This window comes from Glandiceps talaboti, chromosome 10, assembly GCF_964340395.1.
Source record: "Glandiceps talaboti chromosome 10, keGlaTala1.1, whole genome shotgun sequence".
NCBI classification, from domain to species: Eukaryota; Metazoa; Hemichordata; class Enteropneusta; family Spengelidae; genus Glandiceps; species Glandiceps talaboti.
Genome location: NC_135558.1, coordinates 5304266 through 5321507, shown reverse-complemented (window position 1 = coordinate 5321507; position 17242 = coordinate 5304266). Strand labels below are relative to the sequence as shown.

General features: G+C 35.6%; 1 protein-coding gene across 1 annotated transcript in view; it reads right to left on the bottom strand.

Moving 5' to 3' along the window:
• Positions 1-1217: 1217 nt before the first annotated feature.
• Positions 1218-17242, bottom strand: part of LOC144440554 (laminin subunit gamma-1-like) — a 52354-nt gene continuing 36329 nt past the window's right edge. Inside the window, exons 11-27 of the mRNA XM_078129939.1 lie at positions 17033-17145; positions 16169-16396; positions 15797-15982; positions 15164-15293; positions 14497-14609; positions 13645-13935; positions 13036-13173; positions 12121-12441; positions 11509-11689; positions 11082-11219; positions 9914-10088; positions 9409-9531; positions 8364-8478; positions 7644-7843; positions 6517-6675; positions 5519-5618; positions 1218-5036 (exon numbers count right to left, since the gene is read on the bottom strand). Of these exons, the coding sequence (XP_077986065.1) occupies positions 4777-5036; positions 5519-5618; positions 6517-6675; positions 7644-7843; positions 8364-8478; positions 9409-9531; positions 9914-10088; positions 11082-11219; positions 11509-11689; positions 12121-12441; positions 13036-13173; positions 13645-13935; positions 14497-14609; positions 15164-15293; positions 15797-15982; positions 16169-16396; positions 17033-17145 (2971 nt within the window). The 3' untranslated portion in view covers positions 1218-4776. The remainder of the gene's footprint in view (positions 5037-5518; positions 5619-6516; positions 6676-7643; positions 7844-8363; positions 8479-9408; positions 9532-9913; positions 10089-11081; positions 11220-11508; positions 11690-12120; positions 12442-13035; positions 13174-13644; positions 13936-14496; positions 14610-15163; positions 15294-15796; positions 15983-16168; positions 16397-17032; positions 17146-17242) is intronic.

The window sequence follows — 17242 nt, the reverse complement described above, 5'->3', positions numbered from 1 at the left end:
TATTTTTTCTGAAATTTGTTATTATTTTTAAACAAAAATTACACTATTCTTCATATCTGATCTGATACGGTGAAATTGGAAAATTCTAATAAAGCATCTTTCAAAATATTGTTTTGTTTCTGTAATGCTTGTATACATCGTCATTTTTCATCCCTTGTAGTCTTCACTTCCAAAATTGGTCCACCAGGGACTATACCTGGAAGGTTCTGACGAGAGTGGTGGTGGGCGTTTAGATGGACCTTGTGGGGTGCTGGTTTCGTATGTGGATTTTTGAATGACTCACAATTAAGATTGAATGTCAAAAGTATTTTGTGGTAAGCTGTTCCATAATGTCGTGACTTCCGGAAAAAAGGAATGGATGAAGGGGGTTGATGTGTAGTGGTACAAGGGTCAGTCGGGTGTAATATCGGAAACCACTATTTTTTTATTTGGCCTTATGTTTTCTACATTAATCAGACTATGAAAACTATTGAGAACGCATTCAGATTTGAAAGAAAATATGAAGATAGTATGGGATTTTTCATTTATATTTCTATGAATTTTTCATATATTTATCCTAAATTATCTAGAATCCACTCAAAAGGTCATGTTTTCTATCATAAACCTTCTAAATTAGTATGATTTGCCCCGGCCATTTTATTACTGCCAACAAAATAAAGTTGACATTTTTCAACTCTTACGTAATAAGTCGTTTTGAGACTGCAAACAGTTGCAATGTTGCGTTTTCTGACCTTTGTGAAGAAATGGAATTTTATGATGAATACTGCCATCTACAGTTGACCTCATATTTACCCTTGTCTGTCTTAGGCTGGAGTAACATTCACTTCTGAGCAATTAATGATATTATATAGTTCAAGCAACAAATATTCCATTATTTGAAATGATTTTTAGGTAAAATAAAAAAACATGGTTGTTTCCAATAAGATGACTTCAGAAAATAGGGTAGGTAGGTTGGAATTTTATATTTATACTTCGAAGTTCGATTTAAAAAAAAATTACTTCTACTCTATTGAAATAAGACACTCGTCAGACACAATACTTTGAGAGTTTGATGAGGAGTAAAAGATGTAAATAAAGGATAGGATAATGATAACTTTACATGTTAGTATTACATGCACACTGTATACACCATACTCAACTTTCATACAATACAAATTATAGAAACTTCTTTTGGTTTATTCATTTTTTTTCTTTTTTAATAATGGTAAAAATCATATATAGTTAAATGCTGGTACATATAAAACTACACTCAGTGTTAAATGGCCTATCATAAATATCTCCTTTGTGAGAAAAAGGTTCACAAAGTATGTAGGAAGGCTTTAGTAATATTTTATAAACAAAAAAAACAAACATGTTACTGTGATGAAATAGTCACTAAACATGACAGCAATGGGTGTTTGATAACACAATTATGCCTTTCCATGAATAGCACCCTCTGGTGACACAACCCATTCAATGAACAGCGCCCTCTGGTGACAAAACTGGTCATTGTTGCACGTCAAACACTTGACAACAATCAATAAACCCCCTGGTGGAATAATCGTTTGTATTACAGGTCAAAGGTAATTCCTCAGAAGTTTTGGTATGTTGTCAGTATTTTGCCTTTGAACATGTCATGAATATTTGGTCTGCAATGCCTTTACATAACTCATTTTTCAATTTGCCAATTCGTCATTACCTGTAGATGGACACTTTACATGTTTTTAAACTTTATAGAATTTTTTTTTTATAAAAGCAACACTCACCAGATACTGTGTATATTCAGAGAAAGGTACAACAGAAAACTTGTGACAGAATTCTCCTAACCAGTGGTAAGCTGCTGTTGGAGCTCTATCATATGCAATGTCACAGATTACAGCATATGTGGCTGATTTTTCCAACTAGTCTCTCAAAAGGTGTGAGTGACTCTGGTAATCAAACCTTCGGTTTATTAAGATAGGCACGAATTTAATCTATTGTTCTTCAATGTGGTAGATTAGTATACAAGTGGGTGATAGCAGTTCCTCTGTTGATCACCCTGTCATTAAGACAGTGTAAACATTGGAAGTCCCTAAACACTAACTCTGTCAATAAAACTCTGTGATATCTCCCTACTGAGACTATAATTAAACCAACGTCCATTCAATAACTGATCACTGTTGTATCAACATGTTGCGACAACAGTTTTAGTTTGTGTCAATCTTAGTAAACTGAAGGCTTAATTACTAGAGTAATAACATTACAGAAACTGATTCATGAAACAATGTATAACAATAAACTAGGTGATTTTGGTACGAACAAAATGTGTCACTATCTTCTGTAGGAACAGACCAGAATACACTAGTATAGTCTAGACTCTGTCGGGGAAAAAAAGTCCTGAAAACTCTTTCTTAATTGCGATCACACCACTGGTTTTCAACTCGTAGGATAAAAATGTCAAATTTCTTTGATTAAACTTGTATTTGTTGTTGTAACACATGATTTCATAAAATGGACACAGAAAATATACAATGTCTTACAAAAACACTTGATATTTTTTTTTTACTATAAATACTTTTGGGTATCAGGGTTTCCTAATATAAATACAATGCCTAAAGTGCATGTATGTATAAAAAAATCACTATTCTACAAAAAAACAAAAACATTAACAATAAAATGTAAGTACAATAAATGACAAAAGTAGGATTCTGAAATGTTAAAGCACCATGAAACTTCAAAATTCGCATACTCAAAAAATCCTCTTATGAAATATCATATTCAAAATGGCTCATCTAAAAATATGCCAGGTAAATAGTTTGCTGTTACTGATATGTAAATGCCCTGATAGACATTTCCAATAGGATGCTTTGTATTAAAATGGCTATGAACAATTTCATGATCAAATGACAGAAGTGCTGTGATTGGTTGCTTGCACATCACATGGCCACACTTCTAAAATGTAAGTGAATATTATGATCATCACATCTGAAAAATTTGCATAAACTGCAGTACGTCTAGTGATTGGTTGCTTGCACATCATATGACCTCACTGGTGTCTGTGATTGGACAGTTGCAATTGGATGGATAGTTCATAGTATGTGACAGAACAATTTACAGGAACAATGTTCACTTGCACATCACATGAACTTACTGCTGAATTTCTCTCAAATTACATAAAAACTGCTTTACTATGCATGATTGGAAGTGGAACCATTCAAACAGATGACAAATAGTTTTTTTCCCCTAATGATTATGACATAATATACATATGCAGTATACATGAAGTATCCCTATGTGTACCAAAACTACCTCACAATTTATCAAACCATACATCTCACATACTCTCTCTGACATCTTAGAGTGACACAGTCCCTCTATCACGTGATAGAAGGACTGTGGAGTGACACAGTCTGCAACTGAAGCCCAATAGTTTACTGGAATCAGTGTACAAGATATTAACCCAGATATGGAAACATATAAAAAGTTTTCATTACACAGCATAAAATCAGTGGCACTGGAGAGAATCTTACTATAGTCAGAGAGCTGTATTGGTCAAAACATGATGTCACCAATGTAATGAATGATTTAATTTCAGTGTGAACAGACTATTCCCTACAAAGAGCCCACTTACGTCTCAAATACAAGCTATTTTTGTACACAGTTTATATGTCAACTATTACAGAAACTGCATGACTGCTTCCAAATTGTTCTCCCTACCCCTTCAAAATACAATTTTGATAATAAGATTATTTCAGAAAACCTTCTGGCGTTTGTTATAAAATTGCATCTGAGCATGGCATCTTGATTCTACACTAAAGAACTCGCTTTTAACAGAGATGGGTTGCTATCAAGTTAGGGACTCTCCTTTTGACAGATTGATATCAAGTTAGGGACTCTCATTGTTACTACAGGTATGCTATGACAAGATCTACACAAAAAGCTGTTTTTTAAAAAATGGCTGAATATCCACTACTTTTAAATACTGATGAAATGAGTTCTCTTTAGCCATTACCTTGCAATGTTTTAAACTCAGATACCCTGAGATAGTGTGTTCACAAACTTGTAGTTTTATTGTAGAATTTCAGTCCTAAAAGTCAAAGTTTTGGTCAAATTGCTGCTTGTCTTGTCTTCTCTTTAAAGTCTGTATCGCCCCCAACCCCCATCCCCACCCCCATGAAGTGGTGGCATATACCCAGTAGTTACTTTACACCTAATATGATGAGGGTGGCACACAGTGGAATCACTTGACTTGGGTGTTACAAATTGTAATAAGTATCTGCTATGTAACACAACAGGCGATTGCATGAATAACTTTTCAAAAAAGTATAAAAGTGAGATCATTATGATGTATAGAGTTATTAAAATCATTTTAGATGCTACCACCCCTATTTTTCATACATTTTGGTTTAATCTGATTGTGTTTTGTGGCAGATTATTCTACTTTGATGATACAATTGGGGAGAAACAAACTTTGTATGGAAGGAACTATTGAACTGTATCTAATTTACCTGCGACATACAAACTCCTACATTCTACACCTAAATATTTTCACTACTTGAAAATTTTGCGATTTTGTGATTTTGCAACTTTCAGCTAGTTCTCAAAGACTAATTTTGACTAATTACCAGACTGGTGTTCATGTACAGGATGGCATTTTAGACACTACTTATATTTGCATTTTTGTTTTCCAGTGAAGTAAGTGAAAATATATCTTCAGTGAAAATTGTCCAGGTGTACTGTACTTGTCCACTTACAAACTTTTGAGGACTGAAACTCTACAAGACTAATAGAAAATTAAATACAACTGTAGTAACAGATTTATGGTGGATTCTCTATCTTCTCTTGCCTATAGCATTCATTTGGAAGTGAGTCCCGGATCTCTCTGATGTTGTCGACTGCAGGACGGAGATCTTCTAGAGCAGTAGTGTACTCAGCTATCCACTCTTCCTGCTGCATTTTGGCTTGTCTGAGGTCATCCACCTTCTGTGGGATACCAGCGTCTTGTAAGGTGTCATTGGTATCTATCAGATCCTGTTCTAACTGGACTAGTCTATCCAAGTCAATTGGATCTAAATTAGCTGGAGATGAAAACAAAGCACATGGTGAAGTTGAACCTGAGAAATATTTTACCTAAATACCATATAATCGCTATTCTACATGTACACCCAGTATCACTTACAATCAGAGATGCCACTTGACAGTGAAATAATATCAATGTCCATATAGTTTAATATCAACATGTTGAACTATAATTTTATTTTGTGTCCATCTTAGTTTGCCTAGTTTGTTTTCAATAGCACTAGTAGTTTAACGTTTATGACAGCCTATTAGCAACACTGCTTTCTATGGTGACAGATCATTTTCTGATATGTGCTCCATGAATATGGAAAAGACTGCCACCTGTACTCCATTCTGCCAGAAATGTTAGTTTTTAGCCTTTTTATTAAATCATGTTTTGGATCTTTTTGTGCAGTGCTGTAAATGTGTGTTTTGCCATGGAAAACATTCTTTAAGAAATAAAAATGATTATCATTAAAACTATGGTGATATCCAAACTTACCCAAATCGTCAAGTAACTTATTGACATCATCCAAAGCTTTCTGTACGGCATCTGAGGCCTCTTGTGCATTTCGTTTAGCTTCATTAGCTTTCATTAATGCCTGTAAGTTGAGAATACACAATAATATGTACGAGTGTTGCAAAGATGCCAACATGTGACTTTTTCTGTAAAAAGTATATACCCAGGTAAGTGAAATAGATAGAGCTCTAAATAAATAGTATTGTAATCCAAGTAAGATCATGCACAGTTTATAGGTTACAACACAATATATCACTAAAACACATCATGAAATCAAATCATAATCTAATCAAATTTTAACTGCCTACATCATATCACACCCCGTGCCAACCGTATCACATCCCACACCAACCAAATCACATCCCATACAAACCATATCACATCTCACACCAACCACATCACATCTCACACCAACCATATCACATCCCATACCAACCATATCACATCCCATACCAACCATATCACATTCCACACAAACCATATCACATCTCACACCAACCATACATCTCACCACATCGCACATCATCCTGAACACACACACCACACACCATATCACATCACACAACATCCCACCACACACCATATCACATTAGACCTCCCTGCATCCACATCATATCACACACCATATCACATCACACAACACCCCACCACACACCATATCACATCAGACCTCCCTGCATCCACATCATATCACACACCACACCACACTACATCACATCACATCACATCACATCACATCACACAACATCACACATCACACCCATCCACACTACATTACACCATACTACACCACATCCCACCACCCTGCATCCACATCATATCACACACCACATCACATCACACAACACACTACATCACACACCACACCCATCCACACTACATCACACCACACTACACTACATCACATCCCACCACCCTGCATCCACACCACATCACACACCCCACCCCACCCCACAACACCACATTGTTGTACAACTCACCTCCTGTGCTAACTGTGCATCATTATCAGCCTGGTTATTCAAATCATTTAATTCATCCTTTGTATCACCAACATCCGACATTAACTGTTTAGCTTCATCACTTAGACCTTGAGCATCATTCAAAGTCTCTTCTGCATCATCTTTCACCTGACCAGCACCCTGCATGAGAAAACAAAATAGATATCTTAATACAATAATAGTATATAATTAATAAAAATATACATACATACATACATACATACATACATACATACATACATACATACATACATACATACATACATCCATACACACACACACACACATACATACATACATACATACATACATACATACATACATACATACATACAAACATACATACATACACACACACACACACACACACACATACATACATACATACATACATACATACATACATACATACATACATACATACATACATCCATACATACATACATACATACATACATACATACATACATACATACATACATACATACATACATACATCCATACACACACACACATACATACATACATACATACATACATACATACATACATACATACATACATACATACATACATACATACATACATCCATACACACACACACACACATACATACATACATACATACATACATACATACATACATACATACATACATACATACAAACATACATACACACACATACATACATACATACATACATACACACACATACATACATACATACATACATACACACACACACACATACACACACACACATACATACATACATACATACATACATACATACATACATACATCCATACACACACATACATACATACATACATACATACATACATACATACATACATACATACATCCATACACACATACATACATACATACATACATACACACACATACATACACACACACACACACACACACACATACATACATACATACATACATACATATATACATACATACATACATACATACATACATACATACATACATATATACATACATTACATACATACATACATACAAAACAAGGGAGTATTAATTGTGATAAGAAGGTATATTTGTTTGTATAATTTAATAAATGAGAGAAACATACATCAGATGCTTCTCCAGCAATAGTTTCAGCATCCTTGGCAATATCTCTGGCATCGAGAGCATCAGATTCAGCACCTTTGATTGCATCATTAGCTTCATTGGCAGTGTCATTAGCTTCTTTAATTATTCTCTCTATTTCTGGTATATTTAGAAGAGCTTCTTCTGCTGCACCCTTACTCTTTTCCACCAATTCATTAAAACCTACAGATTAGAATGGTTTCACCAATTCATTAAAACTTACAGATTAGATGGGTTACCAGGTATCTGTATCACTTCTCAAGACAAATAAATAAGATTTGTTAAATGTCATAACCCACTAGATTAATAATCTAGATGTAATTTCACTAGCATTTAACCGGTAAAATCTACCCAAGATCCTACAAGTGTAGTTTCTGAAGGTAAATGTACGGTGGCCACCTCAGGTGGCCCCCAAAAAACTATCTTTCAGATCAGAGAGACCTCCCTACTGAGACGACAATAACACCAACATCCACTCAATATCTCATTAATATTGTATCAACATACGTTACAACAACAGCTTTAGTCCTAGGTAAACTGATGCCAAGATTACCAGAGTAAATATTATCAGTGTCAAATGTCCATGGTTTCTACATACCTGTGCTGCACACAAATATCACTGCAATGAGTAATTGAAAACCTGCATATACTATAATCCACTATTCTACAGTATGTAGTAAGATATTGTTAAATCTAGACTAACCTTTCAGTGTTTCCAGCATCTCAGTAGCTTCTCTGACTGTCTTATCACCTTGACTGATAGCAGCCTCTGCTATGGCTTCAGCAGCATTCACTCTAGCCATTAGGAAATCAGCCTCCTACAATACATACACACAAGACAGTTATATGTAGGTGTGTTCCATTGTACAGTGCTATGATCACTGCACTCATTGCGGAGAGACACTTTAAATGTGTAGCACTGTACCATTTCAAAAACAACAACACCATATGGATGCCATACACAGCTGTGACAATTCATGCAACTACTTTACTTGAGTGTTATGAGCTGTATTATATTCATAGTAATCATGTTTTGCTAAGCAATGTGCTATTCTGTATCTGTATCTGTATAGTTACGGTGTAGGTCCTGGGTAAGGAATAACACACTGGGAGAGAGTATTTAGTCAGAATGGTTTTTGACAGTGACTGCCATTTTAAAGGCGTCACAAGATTTAGCGCACACAGTACTATTGTCCAGATGGTTCCAGTCTACTAGTGTTTTTGCAAAGAATGACTGTTTGTATTGAGCAGTTTTACAATTGTCAATTTCAAAGCACTTTGAGTTGTTAGTAACTCTTTGTTCAACAATGTTAGATGAGATACAGTCTGCAAATTTCCTAGCTTTTATAGATCTTTTGGGTCTTACGGGTTTAAGATAGTCCGCTGGTTGAATTGCTGGTACTAGGCCCTCAACCACCCTGTATAGAAAAATTAGCCTGTTTGCTGTGCGTCTATCCTGGAGTGATGTAAGTTCGAGGCTTTCAACCATTTTGGTGACACACCCTTCATCCCTACTCCTGTAGTTCCCTGTGATGAAACGTGCTGCTCTGCGCTGTACCTGTTCGAGTCAGTCAATGTTTTTATGTAAATAAGGGTCCCAAACCACTGAACCATATTCTAGCATGGATCTTACTAGTGAGATGTAAGCTGTTTTCTTACATGACTGCGTACAATGACGAAGGTTTCTTCTCAGAAACCCCTATTGTACTAAATAATGTCTGACAGCACTGCAATTTATTCTAACTCACCTGTTGGGCTGCTTTGCCATCCTGTAGCAGTTCTTGTGCTTCAGCTGAGTTCTGAGCCACTTCTTCTAATAAACCCCTGTTGTCTTCTATTAACTGCTCAGCATCTGCTTTGATTCTATTAGCCTTGAAAGAATAACATAATCATACATCAAGTTAATTGTAAATACTGACTGTAACTATGCTATCCTATATCTGAATAGTCTGACCCATACACAGATAGATATGTTACTTTCTCTTTGCAAATAAGTGTATTTGTCAAATGTATATAAAATGAGTATTTGTAGAATCCATCCATACAGTACAGAGACAGACAGACAGACAGACAGACAGACAGACAGACAGACACACACACACACACACACACACACACACACACACACACACACACACACACACACACACACACACAAACTTATTCTTGTAGCCTCTTCAAGACTATGTCAAGTAGGACTTTCACAAATGCAATGTTCTGTATTTATTTGTTTGTAGATATCACATCACATACCTCATCAACAATATCACTAGCATTGCCAAGTATAGGTGCTACATTAATAGTAGGTAATGGAGTGTTTGCATCAGTCAGAATAGAGGTAGCTTCATCTAATAACTCAGCTGCTCTTTCCTGTGCTTCTTGGGCAACCATCATAGCTTCCTTAGCTAAGTCCTCAGCATCATTGTATCTAGTAAGAACATAATAAACCCTTTATCAGTATGACAATTCTAGCATACAGTGATGGCAAAATTACAATGGGTAATACTGAAGTAAAGCACTTTCTCTATGTGCTACACTCATTTATAGCATTCATATCAAGTGTAAAAGTATACTGTTTCAATTGGTTTATTTACAAGTCTAGCATGTGGCAAGTTAGCAAATGAAACAGTGTACTTTAACACTTAATATGGATGCTATAAACGACTGTGGTACATACATGTAGTGCTTTACTTTGGTGTTATGGGTTGTAGTACCATTAACTTTTATTAACATGGTACTAATTACAGCCAAACTTCAAGATACACATAATAATTTGTCATTGATAATCACAGCTTCCTTATTTAGCATGCATCATGCATGGACGTTGACATCTTGTTATTTATCAACAATTTACGCTTTGTTAGCATTGTCGTGTTCAAATTCCATGTGTCATTTTTATAATTGCATAAAAAATTATGTATTTCCGTCAAAACGCATGCTTTTTACATAACGTGACCTCTGTATTCTTCAGCATACTTTTACATGGAAAGGACATAATGCACTCACATAACTATTAACAACTTTGCATTTGCATGGTTGATTTTTTGATAATACTTAATTCAGGGACTGTATTATGAATTATTGAATTCCTATACTTGTATGGGATGATGGTGTCTATGACAAAATTTAAATCACACACAAGCAGAATTTGCATAATTATTATCACATGGCCACATTGCATTTTACTTCAGGATTGGCAGTCAAAATGGAATAAGAGAAGATCGACTAATTCGCATATGTGCATACAGTATGTATATATAATACGTATATGTGGCATGTACCGTGACAGTCATGGTGCAAACCCAAGAAATCTTTTATGATGCACATACACTGTAGGTGGTAATATTCACTTTCAGGTATTAACAGGGATTGTAACTTGTCATGTTTAAGTTTGTTTTCTGAGTAGAATACAAATACTTACTTGTCTTGTAACATTTGTATTTTATCACTGATGTCATCTTGTTTATCCAGGGCAGCTTGAGCAAGTTTCAACGCTTCATTTGATGTATTCAGTGCTTCATTAGCCACGCCCTCAATCTCCATGGCCTCTGCCTCTTGTCTGTAGATGACACAGATACATGATATACTACTACTATGGAAAACCAACTATCGACAAACTAAGATAGACACAAACTAAAACTATTGTTGGTTGTATGTGATAGACTCCACATGTAGGTGATAGCAGTGCCTTGGTTATGTGGGCATTATCACCCTGTCATTGAAAACGCATGGGAAGAACCCCAAGTATGATGTGTATGTCTGCAATATAGGTCCACTTGGTAAGACATGGATACACAATACAATGACACATACATAAATTTGTCGTAAGGATTTGGCAATTGACATACTTTGCAGCAGTCTCTTTGGCTCTCTTTGCCAACTTGTGCATTTCTTCAGCCTGGTCACCAAGATCTGATGCAGCTTCCTTGGCTTTATCTAGTGCATCTTGTCCTCTGTTTTTCAGATATCTCTCAGCGTCATCCAAGGTGTCTTGTGCTCTCTTTATGGCATCTTCTGCGTCATCAATATCTGTAATATACAACATTTACTTTACATAGTTATTTCAGCAAATGTATTGCTTGGACACTCAGTACTAATACTGACTCATCTAATTTTGTTTCTAATCAAAGATCTTTCATCAAAGACACAGGCACATCAACACAACACATTTGATGACCAAATATTGCCACAAGAACTGTACTTAGTTTCTTTGTCCAAGTTGAAGGATCACTTTGATCTGAGGCCTGGGTAGCCAGTTTTACTCATTTATTGTAGGATGCATGTAGAGGCAAGTTCGATCATCATTTCTTTTGGACTGGTTTACAACCGTTCTTACTTGCACTTAGGTTTAGAGATTTTTGTGTTTGTTCATTTGCATTCTGTCACTGGCATACATTTTAGCATTTTATATCATTCTCAATGACCTTTGACCTCCATGTATTGACTTGACACCGACATACCTTCTTTGGCTTTATCAGTAGAATCTTGTGCATCGTCAACATTGTCACCAATTCTACCTAGCTGGTCTTGTAGTCCTCCAATACTGTCTTTGATGTCCTGGACATGTTCCAGTAAAGCTGTATCATTACCAGCAGCCATCATGGCGTCTTCTAGTAACTTATTTATGGTGTCGTTGACCTCTTTCATCCTCTTCTCAAAGTCTTCATCATTAATGGCTTCTGGGTTGGTACCGATGTTATCAATCAAATCCTTCAAGTCTTTCAGTTTCTTCCTGTGTTCATCTACTGCATCCTGTACCAAGTCATAACATGCTGGACAAGCTGTGTACGAATGAAAAGACGGCATGATTTAGTGGCCATATGGTTGAGAATAAGAGATTTTACCTCTAATTGCAGATATGGCAAGATATGCAAATATGCCTAGCAACAGCAGTTGACAACAATAGTGTTGCTAAGCCTTTGACATTTTCAGCTTGACCACCCTTAAGTGGTTGCCATGGATGCAATTTGGATCTCATGAGATCTGTTGCGAGAAGAAAACAGCTTATTGGGTATTTATTTTGGATTTTGGATTGATAAAACAACTCTATTTTATTATTCTATTTGAAAAAACAATGTGAATCACAATATACAAAATTTATAGTTGTAACTCAATAAAATGCAAAATGTTACAGAAAGTATACAAAGTTTGTTATTGTACGTACAACAACAAAACATTTTACAAACTTTTTGACTTTATAATTTATTGATTAATATTTATCTATTGATCCGATACCACAATGACATCCAGACTACCGCAATTCCAAAACTTTGGGAAATTTCCATTGAGATTTACATTTTCTTAGAATACATCAAAGTATTAAACAACACAGAACAACAAATATCTTGCAAATTATTTGATGAGAAAATACTTACGTATACATCCTAAAGCCAAGTTGTATTTATTTTCCTCACACATATCACATTTCATTCCATGGACGCCATCTTTACACACACAGTCACCATCTTCATTACACTGCAGACTTAGAGAACCCTGAGGATCACAATTACATGCTGCAACACAGACAAAATCAAATATAAGTATTGAAAACTTTAAACAACTGCCATAAAAATTAAATTCATTAGTGGAGAATCAGTGATGCTTTGTTACTCTCTTGAAGTATTCTTCATCTAGTTTAGCCATAGAAACACTCCCAATCAATTTTCAGAGTATTTCATGCAATAGTTTTTGAATGTAAGGTTATATATTTTTTTTTTACTGAAAATGAAATTTTGTAGACATAAATTGCATATAATTATTGCTGAGCCCATCACTTTGCATTGGAACAATCCACTGACTAGACCCCAATAGTAATAACTCTCAACCCTCATTGTCATTGTATGGTTTTTGACTTTAAATTGTTTACACACCCCCCCCCCCCCATCTCTACCTCCATAAAAACACTAAAAAGCTGTCTTCATGTATCCCTGATAGATAAAACTTTCAACAAACCACACAAACATAAAATCAATGATATGTCTTACCTGTACAGCCATCGTCAGAGAATCCATAATAGTTAGCTAGACATTCATCACACTTCTCCCCTGTGACACCAGGTTGACAGATACACTGTCCAGTAGTGATATCACACTCTCCATTCAAAGATCCCATAAAGTTACAGTTGCATTCCCTACAACCCCTACCACTGGCAATGTCCCAATAGCCTGGTTCACACTCACTACAATTACGTCCGATAACATTGGGTAGGCATTCACACATTCCACTGTCTGAGTTACATTCGGGACCGTATGAACCAACCAGTAGACAATCACAAGCTGTGGAAGTGACAATTATCAGAAATCAAATATAAATCAAAAGAAGCATACTTATAATTTCATGTTAGTTTTAATCCACATGCAGTTATTTCATGGTATTTGACCTTCATAATTGTTGCAGTAATTTCCTTGTTTTTGGCCTATTTACATAGTAACTTGCATTCACAAGCAAATTTGAAGTTCCCCTGGCATTTTTTGTACACATAAAAAGGCCATAAAACTGTTCTTATCAAACCATGGTGTGTAATACAAGTCTCTGTAATTCCAATGTGCTGTGCCGAGTGTTATTAATCCAATTTATTTCTTTACTTTCTAATAATTTTTTTTTTTTTGTAATAAGTTTCACTTGTAAATGCTTGCCTGTTATTGGTTGTAAGCCAGATACACTGAAAACATGTCAAATTTTGTTTCCCATATTAAAAAAGAAAGTTTGAGTTTTACTTCATACAATAATATTCTGTGATAACTGAATAACAGAAATGGCTTGAATTTCAACATAATTTTTTTTCAGGAAGCAATAGATAACATGATGTAAGTGATGTCATAGAGTCCATCACTTACCCTGACATTGTCCTTTAGGGTCAGCCACTGCATCACCAAAGAAACCAGGTAAACATTCATCACAGGAGAATCCACCTGTATTATAGATACACTTCAAACATTCTCCCGTAGTTCTGGTGTACAAAAACACAAAAATATACAAAATATGAAAGTTAAAATCTTCTCCAACTCTGTTATTTATTTATTTATTTATTTTTGAGATTTTGATGTATGCAGTACAGTAGCACAGTCCAATACATAGATCATCGACAGTGTGCCCTCTAAGCCAATTTGACGCACCACTGATGCACACAATTTCTAATGACACAACAAAATTTGGTCTCCCCTATCTCTTACTATGTGGTGACTCTCACAAGAAATGCCAGTTTTTATCATTTTGACTCACAACAACAAAATTTGGCTATCATTAGAGGGCACACTGATCACTGGTACAATAAACAATACACTATATGAAATTACCTTCCCTCATCTTGTATCTTGTAAAGGTCACTGGTGTTGTGACATATCAAAGAACTGAGCTATCACAACTTTACATCCCTATTTCTACATTATTTGGAATAGCCCATAGGTTTGTTTCTATGGGTCGGTTCATTTTTCCATTAAAATCAGGGGTGGGTTACTTTCAGGAAGCATTGGTGATTCAGAATTCAATGTGTAAGTATCTTACCCATTACAGTTACCAACAGCATTAGAATCAATGTTACCATTACACAGACATTGTCTACAAGGGGAAGGTGATCCATATTCACCATGGGGATCACCATAGTAACCATCAGCACAGTTTTCACATCGTGTTCCTGTCACAAAGTAGATAAGAGTTAATGTTGTTAGTTATATCGGTTGTACAGACATAAACTACTGGAAGTCACTCCAAACATCAACATTTATTAATTAGCCTTTTTCAATCTCTCCTTTGCATTAAGATTTTTCAAACCCTCATTTGGTCACTTACATGTATTCAACAATAAAATGATAATTAATATGAAATCTACAAGAACAATATTATTACAAGACTGGTGTATTCTTCTTTGGGTTATAAACTTGACTTGATGGAAAAATAACTGTTGTAGTCCTGCCAGTAGTTGTAACTATCACAAAATATGAACACCAGAGGGCACTGTAACTATAGCCAGCCTATATTGCTATATTTACAGCAAGCTGCATGACAGTAGAAATGATCTCTAGAAAAGACAAGAGTTCTATAGCCTAATTACTGTACATTTAATAAAGGAAACACTTTAGTAACAGCACAATATACCAACACTAGAGGGCGCTGATCACAATCCTGGTCAATTCTTACCTGTGTATCCATTGTCACAATCAGTACAGACTACATCACCACCAAACACTTGTACACAAGCTGTTTGATTGGGACAGGGACATGGCTTACAATCATCAATTTCACCATTTCTAGCATTGCCATAGTAACCATTCTTACATCTCTCGCAGTTATCACCTTCGGTGTTGTGTTCACACAGACAAGCACCTGTTGAAATTTTAAAAAAAAATGAGATACATAAATCATTAACCTATCCCCTACTTGAAAACCCTAATTTGAAATTTACAGAAAAGCACTTGAAAAGCACAAAATACCACAAAACAAAATGTTCAGAAGTGGCCCATGCCCATTTCATATCTAATGTTTGTACAATATTACTACTGTTCTACTCACCTGTCAATACATCACATGCTGCTGAATGTCCATTACAATCACATGGTATACAACGACTGTACTGTCCAAGAGTTGGAGTCTCACGACGGAACCCTGGTGCACATGATTCACAATGTTGTCCAGCATAACCTTCAGGACATTGACATAACTCTACCCAGTTGACTTCATCTGCAGCACCTACAGACCTAGATGCTGTCGCCAAGCTCACATCATCTAGAAAACCAACACCTATGGAAGGATAGAAAGATGTTATTCAATTCAATTCATCAACAAAATACATCACTACAGCAACACTAGATCATATTGGCATATTTACAACACCAACACTAGAGGACACTATTCATCATGGAACAGTTCAATACATCAACACTAAGGGGCGCTATTCATGGAACAGGCTTCAACAGCTCATAATCAAAGTTATCACCCCTTTATACCAAGCCTAATTAATACACTTTACTGTTCTAAAGCTAAACAAATGCATCTGTGTATTAAATCAGCTTTGTTTTACAGAAATTTAATCAATTGGCAGTTTCTTGTCATTTTAAAAACAAGGCAAGTATATGATATCACTTTTATAGCTCTCTCCTGTTTTTCTTAATCTAGCAAAGAAGCACTGATGAGAAAATACTAAAATCTTGGAAGTAATATGAGCTGGGACTACTAAGAGCAAGAACTGGCCAGTCTTAGAGGAATTTCACTATGTCCTTTACAATCAGGGCAGTTCAGGATACATTTGTGATTACAAGGAATGCAAACTATATCCTACCAATCAAGACGATAAATCTTTTTTAAGAATGTGAACAGTGGTTACTGTAATAACTGGATGAGACTCATAGATTTATAATACTACATGTATGTTCTTACCTTGGTCTTGGTAAGAACCTCTGATCTTGATAGCTGTTATTTCTGTTAACATTCTCTGGAATTCATATGCTGTCAGTGATGGTGACCATCCATAGGAAGAGTCCTGATGAAGTCTGTAAATCAAATCAAATCACTTACTTAAACTTACAATCTCTCAATAACAAAACTTCAACAAACTTTTAATAGCTGGGGGAGCTGACACTGGAAACC